General features: G+C 41.5%; 1 protein-coding gene across 1 annotated transcript in view; it reads right to left on the bottom strand.

Annotated features, from left to right (window-relative positions):
• Positions 1-3350: 3350 nt before the first annotated feature.
• ABCE1 (ATP binding cassette subfamily E member 1) overlaps positions 3351-21848 on the bottom strand; it is a 33086-nt gene continuing 14588 nt past the window's right edge. The window contains exons 8-18 of the mRNA XM_070757765.1: positions 21752-21848; positions 19500-19589; positions 19017-19138; positions 15659-15880; positions 13059-13118; positions 12881-12939; positions 10293-10403; positions 10064-10206; positions 9829-9951; positions 3968-4079; positions 3351-3823 (exon numbers count right to left, since the gene is read on the bottom strand). Coding sequence (XP_070613866.1) covers positions 3776-3823; positions 3968-4079; positions 9829-9951; positions 10064-10206; positions 10293-10403; positions 12881-12939; positions 13059-13118; positions 15659-15880; positions 19017-19138; positions 19500-19589; positions 21752-21848 — 1187 coding nt within the window. The 3' untranslated portion in view covers positions 3351-3775. The remainder of the gene's footprint in view (positions 3824-3967; positions 4080-9828; positions 9952-10063; positions 10207-10292; positions 10404-12880; positions 12940-13058; positions 13119-15658; positions 15881-19016; positions 19139-19499; positions 19590-21751) is intronic.

Raw genomic sequence — 21848 nt, 5'->3', positions numbered from 1 at the left:
TCTGTAGCTGTTTTGTGGAAAAAAGTGAATCGAATTGAAATTTGGATTGAGAATATAGAGATTAAGTTGGATCTATACTTACAGGTTTTTTCTGCAGAAACAAGTTTCTGGCTCCAACATTTTAACAGCTACAGCTTTAAAAATGCCAGCTCACCAACCATACATACCTGACACCTCTATTTCCATTATTAAAGGTATGTAACAGCAAAATAATTTCATATTGCATAAAATGGCACATGGCGCAGAACCATGGGAATATATAAATGCCTCCTTATTGGAATAGATAGTATATTATCTGAAATGTATCTTGGGGTAAATAGGTATATACCAACTCCAGACAATGGACATACATTATCCTTTTTGAATGCAAATTGTACTCTGCAGAAAGGGCTACTTACATAGATTATTTAAAAGCTAAAAAATACTGGAATGAACCTGCACATCCCTAATAAAACTACATTCCTTATATCAAAGGCTATTTTGAAGTGGATGGAATATTTAGATCAGACTGTAGGTGTGACAACTTAATATGAACATATCCTATTTTCTTTGCACTTATTGTACATTTATATTTGCTTTATTGATATGATTCAAGTTCTATACACAAACAATCTGAAATGGGCCAAAATGAAATGGATATGAAATTTACAATTGGATTGTAGAAAAGGAGTCTTGCATAATCCTTTATTTATAAAGAAGTCTTTGAGCAAACAAATCACGACTTTTCCGCCAATGAAAAATGGTATCTACAAGTAAATTATCTGACTAACTGATGCTCCTATTACTGACTGATGGCAAATTAAAAACTCAACAGAAAGAGAGCGAAACGGCCTCTAAATCCAGTATTTGAACTATTACTTAAAAGTTGAGAAATAAACTTGACCTAGCAGATTCCTCAAGAATGGAACCCATGGAAGTAAAACTATTTCTACATTAAGCAAGTACAGTTAATTCTTGCTTATTGTTAGTAACTGGAATTTGTCAGTAACCCATACTAAAATACCATGTCCCATGACTCTACTGCATAGGGACAATTCCTGGCTGTCATTAAGCTAAATCCTGTGATGTTTAGGTAGCATATGGTTGTCATTTATGGCCTGCTGGCTTCTCAACTGATTTTGCTTGTCAGAAGCTGACGGGTGAAGGTCGCAAATGGTGGTGACCATAGGATGCTGTGATGTAATTTCAAGTTGGTCACCAAGTTTCCAGATCACAATCACCTGATCACAGGAACCCTGCAATGGTTACCACCTCTTCAATGCCATTATAAGTCTGATGAATAAGTGATTGTTAAGTGAGGATTGCTACCTGTATACACAATTCTGTTTTACAAGTAAAGCTTTTAAGATTTTATAAGAATATCCAACTCCAAACCTAATCTAGTGAATGTACACATTAAAGGATTTGTAAAATACTCTAGTATAAGATATTGAATGTGTTTTGTAAATCACTGGGCCTTACAATCTTGTGTTTCTAAAAGATTTCCAAGCCATTACATGCATTACATTTTCAGTCTAATTATGAATCAAATATACAGTGGTACCTCTACTTACGAACGCCTCTACATACGAACTTTTCGAGATAGGAACGGGGCATTCAGGATTTTTTTGCCTCTTCTCACGAACCATTTTCGTCTTACAAACCCTCGTTTCTCTCCCAGCTGCTGCTGCAAGCAGCGGCAAAAACAAGCGATTTTAAGTTTGCAGGCTATGATGATCGAAAGGGCACTGGAGCCAGGCTTTCCCGTGCAGGGTCTCCCCCCTCCCCCCATCCCATTTGCTAGAAAACGGTGTGTCCAAGGAGCTCTCCGCAGCTGCCCAGGGTTGGCAGGTGGATAAAGCAAGGCTAGTGGAGTGCTTCTAGAGGCAGGGAAAGGGAGAAAGAAATGACAGCGGGATGCCTGGAAAAGTAACGAAAGGTTGCAGTAAGAAATGCGAGTTGGCTGTCCTGGAAATGTAATGAAAGGTTGAGGGGGGGAGATAAGTGCGAGTTGGCTGTCCTGGAAACGTAACAAAAGATTGGGTGGGGTGGGGTGAGAAGTGTGAGTTGCAACTCGCACTTCTTATTCCCCCAACCTTTTGTTACGTTTCCAGGACAGCCAACTCTCCCTTATACCCCCCCCCAACCTTTCGTTACGATGGCAGGGGGATGATGGATAGATGATTGATAGATGTAGATAGATGATTGATTAATATATAACAATCATCTGTCTGTCTGTCTGTCTGTCTGTCTATCTATCTCTCTCCCTACCTACCCACCTGTCATCCATCCATCCAGAGGCTTGTCTGAGAACGGAACGGAAAAAGTTTAAATTTTGGCGACAGACGATGCTTCGTCTCCATCCCAGGTGAAAGTTTTCCCAGGGCAGGGGAGTGGAGGGATGGGACAGTGGGGTGAGGAGGACCGGGGGGGGGGGCACAGCAGACAGAATGGGAGACGCACATCTCCACTCACCTGCAGGCGGGGGGGGGGGGGGGGAGTTTGTGAGGTGAAGTTATGGGAGAGCCAGCAGGCTCAACTCAAGGCGGCCGGGAACAGAACTTCGGTGGCGGCGACACGGCTTCGGGGTTTCTGACGCAAGGCTCAGAGAAGCAGGGAGCCGCCAACTTGGCTTGGGGGTGCCGAGGGGGGGGACACTCCAGATCCCGAGCTGGACATTGCCCCAAGCACTTTGAGGGGCGGGGGCGAAGCAGGTGTGGTCAGGCTGATTTCGCAGGGTCGTGGTGGGCAGCAGTTGCAATTCTGCAATTTTGTCTGAAACCAAAGCGCCGGGATTCTCCTTTGCCGCCGAAAACTTTCAAGGAGGGTGGAAGCCCCGCTGGTTGACAAGCCGCCAGGCAGCTTCCTGCGCATGTCAATCCACCCATGAGGCTCCCTCCGGGCAGCCTACGCTGTCTCCCCCCCCCCCCCACCTGCCCCCAAACAAGGATCCGAATGCCGGCAGTAATAAGGCAAAAGGGGTGAGTTTTGGGATTGCACGCATTATTCGCTTTTACATTGATTCCTATGGGAAAAATTGTTTCTTCTTACGAACTTTTCTACTTACGAACCTGGTCACAGAACGAATTAAGTTCGTAAGAAGAGGTACCACTGTACTAGAATTCTAAAATATGGAACACACAAATCATTAATAGCAGAAGCCGTATCTGCCAATATGTGCAAATGTGAAATGAATGGCTAATGAAATTCCATTAGATATGTTGTTTTATAGCAGTTTTTACTCACCCCAGTATCCCACTACAAGGAATCGGATGGCAGGAATAGAGTAGGAACTAACCAGAGTCTTGCTCCTCAAAACTTCATACGCATTTCAACCATAACTAAGTCATTAATATTAAAAACAACTGCTGTAGATTTAGATGGGCATTTATTTAGGAACCTCTCATTTTCCAGAGGGTTTTTTGATAGTAAGTTGTATGATGACCTTTTTTGTAAACCACCCTGTACAGAAAACAGCTAAAAAACGTAAAATTGGAAACATGCCAGCATTTGGTATGTTAATAAGTTATATTTGAACCAAACTCCACAGTGGAAAAACACACAGTCTCTTTCTATGACATCAGCTGTATTTGCTTTGAAATATTACATCCAAAAGATGGCCATATCAGGCACAAAAATTGGTACTCTTAACACTGCTTTTAAGCAGTAAATGTTACATTAAGAGTATAATTTTTACTCTTTTCAACCACTGGAATGAGCATTATATTTTAAAACCTGATTGTATTTTATGTAACAAAAAGTTTTCACTGTTCTAAATCAATGGACTATTTTTCAATTAATCATCCAAGAAAAAGTAATTTCCACTTTTCTTCTGTTCCACATCCTGGGGAGAGAAAAACCACTATTAATGAACTTACTTAACACTCATAACTACAAAAACACCTCCACTACCACCACCCAACATGTTACAGATGTGGTAAATGTATGTATGAGAAGAAAAAAATAAAATTTTCATGGCTATTCCTACCTTGATTGAATTGACTTTGTTTATTCTTGGTCTATAGTTGTTTGGATCTCTTCTGAAAGTAATTTCTAGCTGAGACAAAAACTTATTCATACCAGCAAGAAGCGTTTGAGGGCTGTAAAGAAGATTGACAACAATTATTACATTTTAGACAATAAAAAACTTTTCTAATTACTGTACTTTGTTTTTTGGACTATAAGATGCACTTTAGTTTTTGGGGAGTAAAATAAGAAAAAAGTTGATTGGTGGGTGAATGGCCACCTGGAATACCCTCAAACAGCTGTTCCCAGAGGTGAACTTTAGCAACAGGTTTGTTGGTTGTGAGCTCTACACCTTGCTTTTCTAGCTTCTGAAAACTCCCTTTCAGAGGATTTTTTTTCAGCCCCTGAAAACCTCCATTTGAGAGGCTACACAGTGTATAAGATGCACCCATATTTTTACCCTCTTAAGGGGGAAAGGTGCATCTTATACCTGAAAAAATATGGTAAATGAAAGCCATCTAGTTTGCCACTTATATTAAATAGCATTTATGTACAACAAAGCACACATAATTGGATTCATGAGATATTTTTATAGACTAGTAGAAATCTATTATGCTAGCAACCAATGTTCCCTCTAATTTTTTCCCGGTGTGGGCAGAAAAGTATAGTGTCTGAGCGACAGTCCCTTTGGGACTGGGCGGCATAGAAAAATAAATAAATAAACAAATAAGAAAAAAATTCCCTTTTTTTTAATTAAAAGAAATTAATAATAAAACAAAACCAAAATCTATTACTATTATTATCTTCTCTTTTTCCATCCCTGTCTCCTCCCCCCTTCTGTGTGTGTCTGTGTGAACTCTTGAACCATTTCCAATTAGAGGTGAGCTATTGGAAATGGTTCAAGAGTTCACACACACACACAAACGGCTGGGGTTTTTTCTCTCTGTTATTATTTGGGTGCTTTTTACCATATGCTTTAAATCAAGAGTCATTTCTCTCTCTTTCTCTCTCCCCCTCTTGCTCTCTCTCTCTGTCTTTCTCTCTCTCTATTGCTTTCCTTCTTTCTCACTCTTTCTTTCTTTCTCTTCTCTCTTGCTATTTCTCTCCTCCCCTTTCATCTCTCTCTTTCTCTCGTTTTCTTTCTCTCTCTATTGCTTTCTTTCTCTTCTCTCTCTTGCTATCTCTCTCCTCCCCTTTCATCTCTCTCTTTCTCTCGTTTTCTTTCTCTATTGCTTTCTTTCTCTTCTCTCTCTTGCTATCTCTCTCTCCCCCCCTTTCTCTCTTTCTCTCAGCAGCGGCATGGGGCGGCGGCAGGGTAATCAGCTGTGAGGCGGAGCTCCGGAACTGAGGCACAGACGGCGAGGGGGCTGCGAGAGTGCTTTCTCCGAGCGCTTCGGGAACGCCTGCCCCATCTCTACTGCAGCCCCCTTGCTGGAAGTCTGGGACGAAAGCGCTCCCAGCAAAGGGGCTGCGAGAGGGGCAGGGCGGGCATTCCCGAAGCCCGCGGAGAAAGCCCTCTCTCGCAGCCCCCTGGCTGGCAGCGCTTTCGTCCCACAGCCGCCACCGCCGCGGCAGAAGTCGCGCCCCAAGGCAGGAGGTGGCGAAGGAGGAGAGCAGGCGGATTGGGCGGGCAGGGCCGAGAAGACAGGGGCGCGTTTGGCCAGAGGCACCGTGGGGAGGCAGGGGCGGCCATGGCTCTCTTTCCTCCTACTGTTGCACCTCCCCCCCCGCGGGCTGGCAGGGGGATGGGGAGCGTGCGCCCATGGAAAAGGCTGCGCGGGGGGTATTTTGGGGGGTGCATGCGCGCAGCTTACGGGGAAGAGTGCTAGCAACTATTTATACTTGAGATATGAACTAAAAGGAAAAAGGAGGCAAGAAAAGGATACTTGCACACATAACACCCAGCCAGCCAATTTTGCTTAGGCTTGTAAAGTTCTGTTTTGAAGTGATTTTAACCAGCTTCCAAATGTACCTGCAGTGCTTTCCCAGCCTAAAAGGGACTGGAGATCTTTCCTGTCTCTAGACATAATAGAAAGCAACCTTCCATTTCCTTAATTGTTACTACTGGAGACAAACATTTAAAAAGATAGTCCAAGTGCAAAGATATGAAATCAATTGCAGTGCTGGCTGAGAGACAGTGAAATGTAATAGAATTCAGATATTTCTTACACAAAGATTAGAAAATAACTACCTTCTAAATCTTGAAAGAAAGGAGTGGGAAAGAATTTCCTTAGTTCTGATTAGTGTAAGCATTGACATGAAAGCCCTTTCAACATCCAGCCAGCCTCTTCCACTTTGTGGAAATACCAAATCAGCCTCCTTCCAATTTGTGCCCAAACATGCCCAAACAGTGTAACAGTTTAATTTGCAAACTACAAAGGCTACATCTGTTTCCCAGCAACAAATTACTTAAGTGTACTAAACCTCCTTGGTGGTGCTCAGCTCTGTTCTTATAAAGATACATCTACGTTAGAATCCATTTAGACTAAATTACTAAGAAATATGCTCTGTGGTCTTCCATCAAAGGCAACTGTATTTCTTTTCCAGCAATTAGGAAACGAGAATCTGCTAACTGAACGTAAATTCAAACAGCTCTGAGACAACTTTAGTTCAGTTTATCAGTCAAATTGGCCTTCTCCGGGTCCCGTCGACTAAACAATGTCGTCTGGAGGGACCCAGGGAAAGAGCCTTCTCTGTGGGGGCCCCGACCCTCTGGAACCAGCTCCCCCCTGAGATTAGGATTGCCCCCACCCTCCTTGCCTTTCGTAAACTCCTTAAGACCCACCTTTGCCGTCAGGCATGGGGGAACTAAAACACCTCCCCCTTGCCCATGTTGTTTTGTTGATTGATTGACTGTGTGCCTGTTTTTTATATATACTGTTTTTATGAGATTATTAATTTAAATTGCAACTAGATGGGTGGGCATTGGATTTGGTATTATGTACTGTACTGTTTTTTTATTATTGTTGTGAGCCGCCCCGAGTTTGCGGAGAGGGGTGGCATATAAATCCAATAAACCTAAACCTAAACCTAATTCTCCTTGTTTGGAAGGGGCAAATAGCTGCTGATCTGGCTTACTGTCAATCCTCCTCCTACACTGTTTATGATGGACCCATAGAAGACCATGGTTGAGATCAAGCTGCAAGCACTTCTACACAATGGCAAACAAATACCCATCTAATACAATCGCTCTAAGACCTGTAATATAATTCCTAAAATTCTTTGACAACACCTTTGCCTGATACAGAAGAGTGTTCACCTTATCTGATTTGACTATTAATTTCAAAGATCATGGACAAAAGATTTAACATTCCTTTTCAAGAATGTCTATGGAGATCCAGGTCATGATTGTCCCAAAAGTGCTTGTTCAAGAGGCAATTGGACTTTCTTTGTTCTTCTTTGAAGACCTTTTGCTTCTCATCCAAGTGGTCTTCAAGGAAAAACAAAGTCCAGTTGCCTCCTGAAAAAGCACTTTGGGGACTTTTCAATGCCTTTCTTCAGATGCAGAGTCAAATCCAGATACATCCTCTCAAGTATCCCCCATATTAGACCTGACAGTTAATCTTTCTTCCCAGCAGCAGATCCCTAGATTGATCTCAATCTAAAATCATGTCATTTCAACATAGAGTTCAGCCAGTGTAACACTACTGACATTGTCAAATTCTACCTACTGCAACTACAATTCGAAGATGGACATGGTTCTGACTTCAACACTATTGAATGTCCTCAATTCAGGCCTATAATGGAACCTGCCCATTTTGGTCGGAGGTTGTGAGAACTGTTTACTGAATGGCCCACATGATCGCTTCATGACGATCCTGGTCTCTTGGATACAATTGTTAAATGAACATGTGAGTCATTATGCAGAGCGTGGGATGCCTCAGAGAGTCACAAAGTAGGTCCTGGGAGGCCGAATGTTGGTGCTATTCCAAGCTTCTCACATTAAGGACAACATGCAATTTGATCCCATCTCATATTGGCACACACATATTATACACAAACTGTTTATCCCTTTATAACTCATTATAAATAGCTTTTATGAAAATTATAAGAGTTAATCCATATATTCCTTACAAATATCCAATCCATGCGTAAAATCACTGAAATCAGAATGTGTTAATTTCATCGCCATATAGAAAAATATAGTTCTTTACTTTCATTTGTCCCCATTAATGTCAGCTTTTTGTTGACTTTACAATGAATATAGTTAATTATATATATATATATACAGTGGTACCTCTACTTATGAACTTAATTTGTTCCGCGACCAGGTTCGTAAGTAGAAAACTTTGTAAGTAGAAGCAATTTGGGGCGGCATAGGAAGCGTCTGGAGGGGTGATTTTGGCAGTGATCTGGGGTGGCATAGGAAGCATCTGGAGGGGTGATTTTGGCAGCGATCTGGGGCGGCATAGGAAGCGTCTGGAGGGGTGATTTTGGCAGCGATTTGGGGCAGCATAGGAAGCGTCTGGAGGGGTGATTTTGGCAGTGATCTGGGGTGGCATAGGAAGCATCTGGAGGGGTGATTTTGGCAGCGATCTGGGGCGGCATAGGAAGCGTCTGGAGGGGTGATTTTGGCAGTGATCTGGGGTGGCATAGGAAGCATCTGGAGGGGTGATTTTGGCAGTGATCTGAGGCGGCATAGGAAGCGTCTGGAGGGGTGATTTTGGCAGTGATCAGGGGTGGCATAGGAAGCATCTGGCGGGGTGATTTTGGCAGTGATTTGGGGCGGCATAGGAAGCGTCTGGAGGGGTGATTTTGGCAGTGATCTGGGGTGGCATAGGAAGCATCTGGAGGGGTGATTTTGGCAGCGATCTGGGGCGGCATAGGAAGCGTCTGGAGGGGTGATTTTGGCAGCGATTTGGGGCAGCATAGGAAGCGTCTGGAGGGGTGATTTTGGCAGTGATCTGGGGTGGCATAGGAAGCGTCTGGAGGGGTGATTTTGGCAGCGATTTGGGGCAGCATAGGAAGCGTCTGGAGGGGTGATTTTGGCAGTGATCTGGGGTGGCATAGGAAGCGTCTGGAGGGGTGATTTTGGCAGTGATCTGGGGTGGCATAGGAAGCGTCTGGAGGGGTGATTTTGGCAGTGGGATAGGACGGCTGCGGGGAGCGGAGGAAGCAGAGGGCTAGAGGGCAAAATGGCAGGAAAATGGGGAGGCTTCAGAAAGCTCAGCCGAGAGAGAAGCGAGGGTTCGTAAGTAGAGGCAAAAAAATCTTGAATACACGGTTTGCATCTCGAAAAGTTCGTAGGTAGAGGCGTTCGTAAGTAGAGGTACCACTGTATCCCATTTTAGCATTACATATCTATACACTTTCAATACCCCTTCTTCTATTCCCTTTATTGTCCTTTAAATCCGAAGATACTATTATACATTATATGCATTGTATGTGTATGCACACACACACACAGTAGAGTCCTGGGGACTGCATGTACAACTCCCTGCAGTTTTCTTGGCATGATTTCAAAAGTGATTTTCCACTGCCTGCTCCCTGGGGCTAAGAGAGTGACTACCGAAAAGTAAGGGGTCTTTGTGTCTAAAGTGGGACTAGAACTCCATTACCTAGCTTCTCACCTGATCCCTTATCAAACGGGTTCAATTCTCTATTACCTTAATCTTCAACATTCTGAACTAGTGCTGAATTGCATCTCTGACATAATATACAAAAACTATATCACAAGTGTTTATTATTTTGGGAGCTGTGAATATTAATTTTATTTACTTCTACATTCATTCATTCATAGAGCTGCCCATACTCTAAAGAGCTTTTTGGGGAGGGTGTAAAATACAAAATGGCTTGGTTGAAAAATGTGAGTAAGACAAGAATGTAAAAACAATTCATTTTAGCATAGGCAGTTCACCTTTTTTTTCTATCCATCCTGCTTACCTGTTTGCCACTGTGCACTTGGATGGTATTCCATCAAAGACAATGACACGATCTGCTAGGTAGGTGGCCATTATAAAATCATGTTCTACCACAAAAGCAGTTTTTTTAGCATGAAGAATGAAACTGAAATAGAAGAGAGTTTATTAAAAAAAATTGCCATCAGATTTTTTTAATAAATTGCAATTGCCTTCAGATACCAGATATTTCTCTCTGCCTACGATAGCGCCAAGCTTACCGTTTGATAACTCTAGCAGCCATCAGACGCTGCTCTGAGTCCAGGTAGGCAGAAGGTTCATCAATTAGGTAGACATCGGCAGGCTTTCCAAGACAAAGAGCAAGAGCAACTCTCTGCAACTCACCACCAGATAAAGTTTGCACCTAAGGCAGAATCACATTTTTAAAAGTTTAGCTGGTAAATTAGGGAAGTTTCACAGAAACTAACCACACTAACACAAAAATAATACCTCTTGATCAATGATATTTTCAATCTGCAAAGGCTTCATTACATCAGTCACAAACTGTGGATGTGTGTACGCATCTCTGATCTTCTCGTGAAGTAGCTGACGAACACTTCCCTATTCAAATGAAGTCATATTTATAATTAGGCACACTGAATTGAGTTTGCTATATTATTCCTACTACCTTTGTAAGGGGGTGCACAGTCCATAACTATTAAACACCTAATTAGTGACTAGCAGATAGAATAGGAGCAGGAAGCCTATTACACTATCTCTATTCTTCAAACACCATAAAATAGCCAACTCATCTCAAAAATGTGGAATATTATCCATTTCGGCTATCGAAAATTCTGAAATCAATGGCTGGTTTATCTTTCAGAGGATTTCTGCCCCTATTACCTTCAAAGTTCTAAAAAAAAAAAATTAAAAACCCAAACATATATTAAGTCATTTCCTTCCATCTACGTTTGGCAGGTTAGATGGTAGAACCCAAGCTATGTAAGCGAAAATATTTCTAAATTCCATGTTACCTTCAGACTATGCTGACCAGTTCATTTCTCTAGTGGTGCAAACATTTTATAAAAGTCAATGTTTCAGAACATTAAAAGATTCATGATCCTTGGAATGTGATCTAGCTTTCCTGAAATGTTCCATCCATTGACATAAACTTGTACATATAGCTATACCCAGTGTTCCCTCTAATTTTTTTTTGGGGGGGGGGGGCGGCGGAAAAGTATAGTGTCTGAGCGGCAGTCCCTTTGGGACTGGGCGGCACAGAAATACTAAATAAATAATAAACAAACAAACAAACAAACAAATAAAAAACCCACCCTGTTTTGCCTCAGAGAATTTCAAAATAAAATACTGTACTGTGTGTCTATAACAGTGAGCTCATAAAAGGGCAACTCTATCAATATCAAAATGCCACTTAAATAGTTGAGCTAGTTTCAAACTAGATTTTGATTTTCTTTCTCTCTTCCTTACTCCCATTCTTTTTCTTTCTCTTTTCCTTCCTCTCTTTTTTCTATCTGTTTCTCTCTCTTCCTCTCTTCCTCTCTCTCTCCTTCCCTCTCACTCTTTCCCTCTCGGCTTCTGGGCAGGTTTGGAAAACTCCGAGTTGATGATGATTTTTAAGTGAGCGATTGCTCACTGCTCAGCTTAGAGGGAACTATGGCTATACCCACATCAAATGTCTACTGCAGTGTTGCCATGAAAGTAAGACCCAACCAGAAAATAAGTCCTAGCATGATGCTCATAATATAAGCCCTATCCCCAAAATAAGCCCCAATTAAGTTGGGTATGACCAGCATGACAAAGCTTGCATTGGGGACGCCTGGGCAGGACAGAATCCTGGCTGCCTCTTGGGGATGGGGATTCTCCGCCCTTCCCATTTGCCGAGGCTGTTATGGGCGGGGCAATGGGTGGGATCCTTCTCCCATAGCTGTAGCGGAGCTGGAGGTCAAGATTGGATAGCGGGGGCCTCACCTCATGGTAGTGGCACCAGCAGCAAGTGGAGGCAAAGATGGGGGAAGCATGTGATTTGATTGGATTGGATTTGCATGCCGCCCCTCTCCGTAGACTCGGGGCGGCTAACAACAGTAGTAAAAGAGCATATGACAATCCAATATTAAAAGTCAAAAACCCTTATTGTAAAACCAAACATACAGACATACCATGCATAAAATTGTAAAGGCCTAGGCGGAAAGGGTATCTCAATTCCCCCATGCCTGGTGGCAGAGGTGGGTTTTAAGAAGCTTACGAAAGGCAAGGAGGGTGGGAGCAATTCTAATCTCTGGGGGGAGTTGGTTCCAGAGGGCCGGGGCCGCCACAGGGAAGGCTCTTCCCCTAGGTCCCGCCAAGCGACATTGTTTAGTTGACATGACCCGGAGAAGCCCCACTCTGTGGGACCTAACTGGTCGCTGGGATTCGTGCAGCAGAAGGCAGTCCCTGAGTATGTGACCCAGTCCGCTGCATATGCCGCGTGGCTGCCTACCCCATCACAGCCATAGGCAAGCAAAGACCGAGGGCAGGATGAAATAGGCGGCTGGCCACACACTGCGTCTGGTGGACCGGATTAGGTGTCCCCCCACGCATCTGCATGCTGCTTGGAGGGCTGGCCCCTTGGCCGGCGTGCTCTGGTGTTGCACAACTCTCACAGCACAGGCGATTCAGAGTACTGTGACTGCTGAGCCGGTCCTCCAAACAGGAGAAGGTGCGGAGGTATTGATGGTGGAGGCATCATCCAATCCCCCATTCTGTCCCACTGTCTGCATTTGCCCATGGCCACGATGGGGCAGGCAGCCAATGTGGCATGTCGGGAAAGCATGGCTCCTCGCTGCTGGTGCCGCTGCCATGAGATGTGGCAGGTGGCAGGGCATGGGTGGTGCCACGCTGCGACCCGTGCGCTCAGCCCCCACTGTCCAACCTCGTCCTCCAACTCTGTCGCACGTGCAGGACATAACCTGAAAAGAAGCCCTAATGCATCTTTTGGACCAAAAATTAATATAAGACCCGGTCTTATTTTCGTGGAAACACGGTATCTCTCATTAATGATTAGCACAATTAAAAAAATAAATAAAAGAAGTAACACTTACTGTAGATTTTGGACTGATCTTCTGCGGCTTATAGCTAACATTTAAAACAGGTACTTCGCCTGAAAGAGATATACTATATGTAATTTAAGTTATAGAGAGGGGCGGCATACAAATCTAATACATTATTATTAATTATTATTATTTTTAAATGTTTGCTGAATCAATAAATAAACATTACTTTTATCATCTGGAGTAAGTCGCCCTGCAAGCATCCGAATGAATGTTGTTTTTCCAGTTCCTAAAAAATAGAAAAAAATATTATTTCAAAAGCAGTAGTGTTAATCTTAAAAACAAAGCACATATAGTCTGTTATAATCTGCTGCTCCCTCTCCAGAACTGCACTCTTTAGACAGTAGATGCACAGTCCTAAACTGATAGAACCCTACCCACTTATTCATACATATGCTAAAACATGAGGGACGAAAGCATCACAGCTTGAAGCATCTTATATATCAGATGCTTCAAATTCAATTTCTGCCTCATTGTCCACACTGACTAGACTGACCATGGAGAAACAATTACCATGACACACAGGCCCACCACTCCTAATCCCTAAAAGAATCCTGAAGGAAACCCTGGACAATGGTAATGAAAACCACCGAATAATCAAGAACCACCAGCTCTATTGCACTACCTTAGAAACATAGAAGTCTGACGGCAGAAAAAGACCTCATGATCCATCTAGTCTGCCCTTATACTATTTCCTGTATTTTATCTTACAATGGATATATGTTTATCCCAGGCATGTTTAAATTCAGTTACTGTGGATTTACCAACCACGTCTGCTGGAAGTTTGTTCCAAGGATCTACTACTTTTTCAGTGAAATAATATTTTCTCACGTTGCTTTTGATCTTTCCCCCAACTAACTTCAGATTGTGTCCCCTTGTTCTTGTGTTCACTTTCCTATTAAAAACACTTCCCTCCTGAACCTTATTTAACCCTTTAACATATTTAAATGTTTCGATCATGTCCCCCCTTTTCCTTCTGTCCTCCAGACTATACAGATTGAGTTCATGAAGTCTTTCCTGATACGTTTTATGCTTAAGACCTTCCACCACTCTTGTAGCCCGTCTTTGGACCTGTTCAATTTTGTCAATATCTTTTTGTAGGTGAGGTCTCCAGAACTGAACACAGTATTCCAAATGTGGTCGCACCAGCGCTCTATATAAGGGGATCACAATCTCCCTCTTCCTGCTTGTTATACCTCTAGCTATGCAGCCAAGCATCCTACTTGCTTTTCGTACTGCCCGACCACACTGCTCACCCATTTTGAGACTGTCAGAAATCACTACCCCTAAATCCTTCTCTTCTGAAGTTTTTGCTAACACAGAACTGCCAATGCAATACTCAGATTGAGGATTCCTTTTCCCCAAGTACATTATTTTACATTTGGAAACATTAAACTGCAGTTTTCATTGCTTTGACCATTTATCTAGTAAAGCTAAATCATTTACCATATTACAGACCCCTCCAGGAATATCAACCCTATTGCACACTTTAGAGTCATCGGCAAATAGGCAAACCTTCCCTACCAAACCTTCCCCTATATCTTAATCCCAGCTCCTCCAGAAATCATCAACAAATAGAACCAACAGTTCTGTCTCAGTACAAAACTAGGAAGCTAGAAACTGGACATCAATTGGACTGTGGGATCCAGTGACAGCTTCCTGAGGAAAGGGTATATCATTGCCTCTTTCAAGGTAGGTGGAACCTTCAGCTCCCCCAATAAAATAGACACTACTGTACGGATTCCAACACATTACTTCAGAGGCAGCCTTCAATAGCCAAAGGGGCATGAATGTAATAAAAAGATATCTGGGTAAGGACTGTGTCAAATTCTTCAGGAGCTGCACGGTCAAAGTCACCTCAGGTAACCGTTTAAGATTTTGCTTCAATCACTTTGACAGGATTTGTCCAGCCAGAATCCAATTGAAGCAATATAGATTTATTTATTTATTTATTTATTAGATTTGTATGCCGCCCCTCTCCAAAGACTCGGGGCGGCTAACAACAATAAAGAAAACAATGTAACAAATCCAATATTAAAAAGCAATCTAAAAAACCCCAATTTAAGAGACCAATCATACAAACAAGCATACCATATATAAATTCTATAAGCCTAGGGAGAAGGGAAAATTTCAATTCCCCCATGCCTGACGACAGAGGTGGGTTTTAAGGAGCTTGCAAAAAGGCAAGGATGGTGGGGGCAACTCTGATATCTGAGGGGAGCTGGTTCCAGAGGGTCGGGGCCGCCACAGAGAAGGCTCTTCTCCTGGGTCCCGCCAAATGACATTGTTTAGTCGACGGGACCTGGAGAAGGCCAACTCTGTGGGACCTAACCGGTCGCTGGGATTCGTGCGGCATGTCTATCTGCACTTCTATTCTACTAGTTTTTCTCATCATTCCTATCACCCATTTCCTCCCATGTTGACTGTATGACTGTAACTTGTTGCTTATATCCTAAGATTTGTATTAATATTGCTTCTTCATTGCTTATTTGACCCCTATGACAATCATTAAGTGTCGTACCACATGATTCTTGACAAATGTATATTTTATTTTATGTACGCTGACAGCATATGCACCAAGACAAATTCCTCGTGTGTCCAATCACACTTGGCCAATAAAATTCTATTCTAGATGTCTATTACAAATGGTTCTATTACATTTCTCTCAACGGTAATCACTTTGAAGGGCTACTGGAAGTATTACAAAAAAATTAAATACCATTTGATTAGACGCACTCAGACATTTATTTTCTTTTAACCGAAACTCACCGTTTTCTCCCAACATCACCATTATCTCAGAGTCGGTGAATTCTCCAGCTACAATAGCCAGCTCAAACTCTCCCATCTTTTTTTTCATTCCAGGGTATTTATACATACACATCTTTTTAACTTCTTCTTCATTAGCTGTCTCTGCCACTTTAAAAACTAACGATGCATCTCGAAACCTTAAGTTTTCTGTTGGGACATAGCCATCTAAGAAAATATTTATGCCTGTAAGAAAAGAAGCTTTTGTTAATATTGCAAAATTGCCACAATATGATTTTAAATATGCCCCCTCAAATTCTCAGTGTCTTAAATCAGGGGTCTCCAACCTTGGGAACTTTAAGCCTGCTGGACTTCAACTCCCAGAATTCTCCAGACAGCTAAGCTGGCTGGAGAATTCTGGGAGTTGAAGTCCGCCAGGCTTAAAGTTCCAAGGTTGGAGACCCCTGTCTTAAATGAACCTGACTTCCCCAATGACTTTTCTTGTCAGATGACATGACCCTGAGGCACTGCAACCAACATAAATATGAAATAATTTCTAAGAATCTGAATTCTGATCACATGGCCATGGAGATACTGTGAGAGGGGTGGAGCTTCACAGCGTTACCAATCATACAGAACGGAGCTCTCTGTTCCTGTGCTGGCTTCTCCCTGTTTGTGGGCTCTGAAAGGAGCCAAAGCCGCCTTGTAGGGGCGGCGAAGCTAAGGTGGGGCACCCTGTGAGGTCGCAAGAAAAAAAAAACCCAGGGCTTTCCCCCCTCTATGCCACAACTTGGAGAAGAAGCAATCTACGATGGCTGCCAAGAATGACCATCTCAATCTGTATAGTCTGGAGGACAGAAGGAAAAGGGGGGACATGATCGAAACATTTAAATATGTCAAAGGGTTAAATAAGGTCCAGGAGGGAAGTGTTTTTAAAAGGAAAGTGAACACAAGAACAAGGGGACACAATCTGAAGTTAGTTGGGGGAAAGATCAAAAGCAACATTAGAAAATATTATTTTACTGAAAGAGTAGTAGATCCTTGGAACAAACTTCCAGCAGACGTGGTAGATAAATCCACAGTAACAGAATTTAAACATGCCTGGGATAAACATATATCCATCCTAAGATAAAATACAGAAAATAGTATAAGGGCAGACTAGATGGACCAGGAGGTCTTTTTCTGCTGTCAGACTTCTATGTTTCTATCTAAGCACAATGCAGGTGCGACTTTGGTGAACAGCGTGTGAACCGAGTGAGAAAAATTATTTTTATTCAAATTGTAACCCCAAAAGAATCTCCAGAAAAAGACAGGTTCACAATTATTTTTTAAAGTAACAGCAATATAACATTCTGGAAAAAAATTTAAAATTGAAGGAAAGAATGAAAGAGGAAAAGGCAGAAAAATCGCTAAAATACAGAAAACTGGACTTTTAAATTGGATTGGCATGGTTTTGGATAGGCATTTTGAAATGCTGAAATTATCTACTTAGAAATCAATGTTATTGGAGAGACCGGAAACGTCTGAGTGAGACTGTCTGGGAAATAGTGAAGCTCCAATGAGCTTCACGAAAACCCAGTCTGACAAACCGCTGTTGGGGGAGTCTTCGGATCAGAACCGTCCTATAGGGATGATGAAGAAGAAGAGGCGTCTTGGGCAACCCAGAGGAGCAGGCAAAGACAGCTCTTCGGACAGGGGGCGGTGGTCATTTTTGAATGACTGCTACAAAGTTGGGACAACTGGACCATGTTTATGTGCAGGAGCAGTGTTTGGACAAAGTGACCAACTCACAGGTAAAAAGCAATTCTTAATTTGGAATTTAAAAGAATTCCCCAAGCTGAAACAGCGGCTATTTGGCACTCGGGAACTGTACAGAGGAAAGGGGGGGGGGGAAACAGGCTGAAGTATTAAAGCCCAATAAGATTATTCGTACTTTGGATACAAATTTTAATTGAAAAAATTAATTTATTTTTTTTAAAAAAATGATAGGGTTTTATATGTTTTTTAATATTAGATTTGTTCCACTACTATATTGTTTTTATTACTGTTGTGAGCCGCCCCGAGTCTTCGGAGAGGGGCGGCATACAAATCTAATAAATAATAATAATAATAATAATAATAATAATAATAAACAACAGAAGGAAGAAATTTGTGAGGAAACCTTTTTTTTGTGTGGATTTAAAATTCATTTTGACAGCTTTGATAATAATCAGCTGGTGTGTGCTTATTGTGAAGTGGAGAGTGCCATCTACTAGAAAGAAGAAAATATTGTAACAAACATGATCGAAACATTGTTAACTTCTGGGTTCGGCGTTCGAGAGGCCGCTGGGAAGCCCCGCCGCCCGGCTGCCACCTTTTAAAACAGCCGGGGGGCTTCTCGGAGACCTCCCGAATGCCGAACCCAGAAGTTCGGGTTTGACGTTTGGGTTTGGGAGGACGCTGGGAAGCCCCACGACTGTTTCAAAAGGTGACAGCCGGGCGGCAGTGCTTTTTTGTGGGTTTTCCCCCCCCGTTGCACGGATTAATTGATTTTACCTATGGGAAACAATGTTTCGTCTTACGAACCTCCCCCTGGAACCAATTAGGTTCGTAAGACGAGGTATTACTGTATTTGATTGTTTGGGATTTAAATGTGATAATACAGAAGATATTATCATTAAATTGGCCCCTGAAGATTACAATACAAGACTGAATTCATAAGTGAGACCCAAAGAGGTTCTGGAAAATTCTGGAATACTGTAACAGTCCTAAATGTGAAAAATAGTCATAAGTCACTTTTTTCAATGCCATTTTAACTTTGAATGGTCACTAAATGAATTGTTGTAATTTGAAGATTATCTGTATATATAAAAGTTCTGCTATTTTGGGAATGAGATGATCTTGTAATGCAAGGCTTTTATAGGTAAACAACAAACATTTGGATACATAAACGTAGGGCAAAATCTATCATAATAGCATTTTATCCCCCTTTTGGAATATTTTCAACATGGTAAAGCAAGCTCTTCATTTTGAAGTACTCGTATCTTATAACTTTTTACTGAAACAATGAAGAAAGGAAAAATTGAACAAATTTTGGTACAATTAGAGTACCATCTCGTATGCATGGTAAGGACAAGAGATATCATTGATTTCACAATTGATCTAATTACTATATCAGTTTTCTCCAAAGCTGTGTTCTCAATTCAGCCAGAAGTAATCCAAAGCAGCAGGCTGATAGTATGTGTGAGAAGTATTTTCTCTTTTATTTATAGCAACACACTTCCCAGGATATAGGCATATACTGCTTACATATTTTACATATAGTTGTCAATGTATTTATTGCATCAGGGTTTCTGTAAAAATATCCAGGACAGATGAAAGAAATACTTTGAATAACAATTACCTTCTCTTACACTGAAAGGCATTGTGACGACACCGTAAGCACTTGGCACACCGTACAAGCAGCAGATAAAATCGGAGAGATAATCTAAGACACTCAGGTCATGTTCTACAACAATAATGTATCTAGAACATAAAAAGGTAAAGAACCAAAAGTTCAGAGATTTCAATTAAGCTTTTCTTCACGTTTCAGTAAACATAACAGCAACGTGCAATATTTTACGTGTGAATATTGTTTTCTATTCTACGGGGTTTTAGCAACCTCATTTTACAAACATTAGTTTGAGAATTCTTTTACTTCTTTTAGTTTATGAAAAGAAAGAAATAATATTCATCAAGGTAAGAGTTAAAGGTACAGATAATTTCAAAGAGACAAAAACAAAAAAGGAACAAAAATAATTCTGGGAATTTTTTTCTGAAAATGATTTTTTTTTAAAAAAAGCATGCAACTCACATCATTTTTGGAGTCCATTTATAAATGTCTTACCTGTCTGGATTTATTAGAGATCGAATAGTAACAGCAGCCTTCAGACGCTGCTTAACATCCAGGTAACTGGAAGGTTCATCAAACATGAAGCTACCCCACCAAAAAAAAGAGAAGACAGGCTTTTCGTGAGTGTTAAAAAACATTTCCCCCTAAAAAAGTACACCATTAATCCCAGAAAGCAATAAAAGAATGCCAACCAAGAGAGATCTGAGCATGTTTACGTAAAATTAAACAGCAGACAGGACAAAAATACTCCACACAATTCAGTCAAAGGTGTTCTGAGTATGTGCATAGGCTTACTCATGCTTGACAAGTTACAAATGTTAAAGCATAACAACTTCGAAGGATTAGACCAATCTTAATTTAATATTTTGATTCTTAAAACTGCTGGTTCCTTTGAGAATCAGGAGACAGTTGTATATCCCTCTCTCACTATTGTTCTCTTGGAACTGGGTTTTTTTTTAAAAAAATAATACAGTGGTACCTCGACATACGAGTTTAATTCGTGCCAGACCGGAGCTCGTATGTCGATCAATTCGCATCTCGAACAAATGCCTTTAGACTTTGCTTTTCGCGCCGAGATAACTGGAAACATGGAATTCTTGTGCCACCTAGTGGACGCTCGGCTTGTATCCTGAATTTGAGCTCGGGTGTCGAACAGAAATTTTGCTCGTAACTTGGAATACTTGCATGTGGAGCAGCTCGTATCTAGAGGTACTACTGTATTTACTATTTTTTCACCTACAATTAAAAAAACCTACAGAAACATAAAAAGGAAAAGGAAAAAAAGAAACACGAAAGAGTGACAGACTGCAAAAGGAGAGAGAAAGATATCTAAAGAAGTGAGTTCCAATATTCTTTGTTGTAGTTAAAAACATAGTGATTAATATTTCCACACTCCCAAATTACATATTGGGTTCCCTTTCTTTTTATAAACAAACCAGTAGTGGGTTCCTACCGATATGGCTAACTGGGCGCAGCTCCGTGGCTCTGGCATGTGAGCGTGCATTCAAGCGAAATTTTGCTTTCTGCACCTGTGCAGGTAGCAGAATCTCGCATGTGTGTGTTTTGATTAGGGTTTTTTTTGCTTCTGCATGTATTTTGTACTCCATAGTGGAGCTCCTCAGGATAAAAAGAGGCAAGGGCAACCTGCCTGCCAGCTTCCCAATTGACTTTATTTGTGAAAAGCTGGCAGAAAAAGCTGCAAATGATAATCACATGACCTTAAGGCACTGGCAAACGTAGTTCAGTCTGAATCAATTGCCAAGTACAGTGGTACCTCTACTTAAGAACTTAATTCGTTCCGTGACCAGGTCCTTAAGTGGAAAAGTTTGTAAGTAGAAGCAATTTTTCCCATAGGAATCAATGTAAAAGCAAATAATGCGTGCAAACCCATTAGGAAAGAAATAGAAGCTCGGAATTTGGGTGGGAGGAGGAGGAGGAAGAAGAGGTGGAGGACAGTCGCTGCCCAGAGCAAAGGGAGTGTTTCTTTTCACTGGGCGTGGCTTCCTTCTCCAAGTGCCCAGAGAAAGGAAAATGCTTTGTTCGCTCTGGACTGTCAAAGCCTCCTTAAGCGCCACTGAAAGGCTCCTCTGGCAGCCCAGAAAAGCCCGAGATGGCCGGGAATAAAGGGAGAATGGTAGGAAACTGGCTGGGCCTTCGTGCCGCTCCCAAATTTCCTGGGAAATTTTTCCGGGCTCGGGTTCTTAAGTAGAAAATGGTTCTTAAGAAGAGGCAAAAAAACACTTGAACACCCGGTTCTTATCTAGAAAAGTTCTTAAGTAGAGGCATTCTTAAGTAGAGGTATCACTGTACTTAGATTATAATAACATTATTGCTATTTATTGTTAGTGCTATTGCTAACATGTTGTAAGCTGCCCTGAGTCTAAGGAGAAGGGCAGCATTAAAAATATATATGAATAAATAAATAAATAATGACTGCAAAGATGCTGGAATTGCCAGAACCTCAAAGACCAGTTGCAAGTACCACTCATTCAGTGCAGTTTTGTTTATTTCTCTTCTGTCATAATTTTCCTCATATGCTAAATAAATAATAAAGTACAGTTGTAACTTCCAATGGTTCCTGATTGAGTGGTCTTTAACTGAGCACCTGTATACCAGCAATATTGAAGAAGCTGCCATAACTTATTCAATTAATATCATAATCATAGGACATAGTTATTCTTTTTAATAATAAAGAAAATATTCTGACAAGAGTAATAGTACCAAAATATTTGATTGAATGTACATACATATCAGCTTTCTGAATACAAACAACAGCACAAGCAAATCTCTGAAGTTCTCCTCCAGATAGATCTTCAACATTTCGTTCTCTTAGATGAGATAAAT

Source organism: Erythrolamprus reginae, chromosome 7 (assembly GCF_031021105.1).
Source record: "Erythrolamprus reginae isolate rEryReg1 chromosome 7, rEryReg1.hap1, whole genome shotgun sequence".
Classification (NCBI taxonomy): domain Eukaryota; kingdom Metazoa; phylum Chordata; class Lepidosauria; order Squamata; family Dipsadidae; genus Erythrolamprus; species Erythrolamprus reginae.
This window is presented reverse-complemented; position numbering and strand designations above follow the sequence as displayed.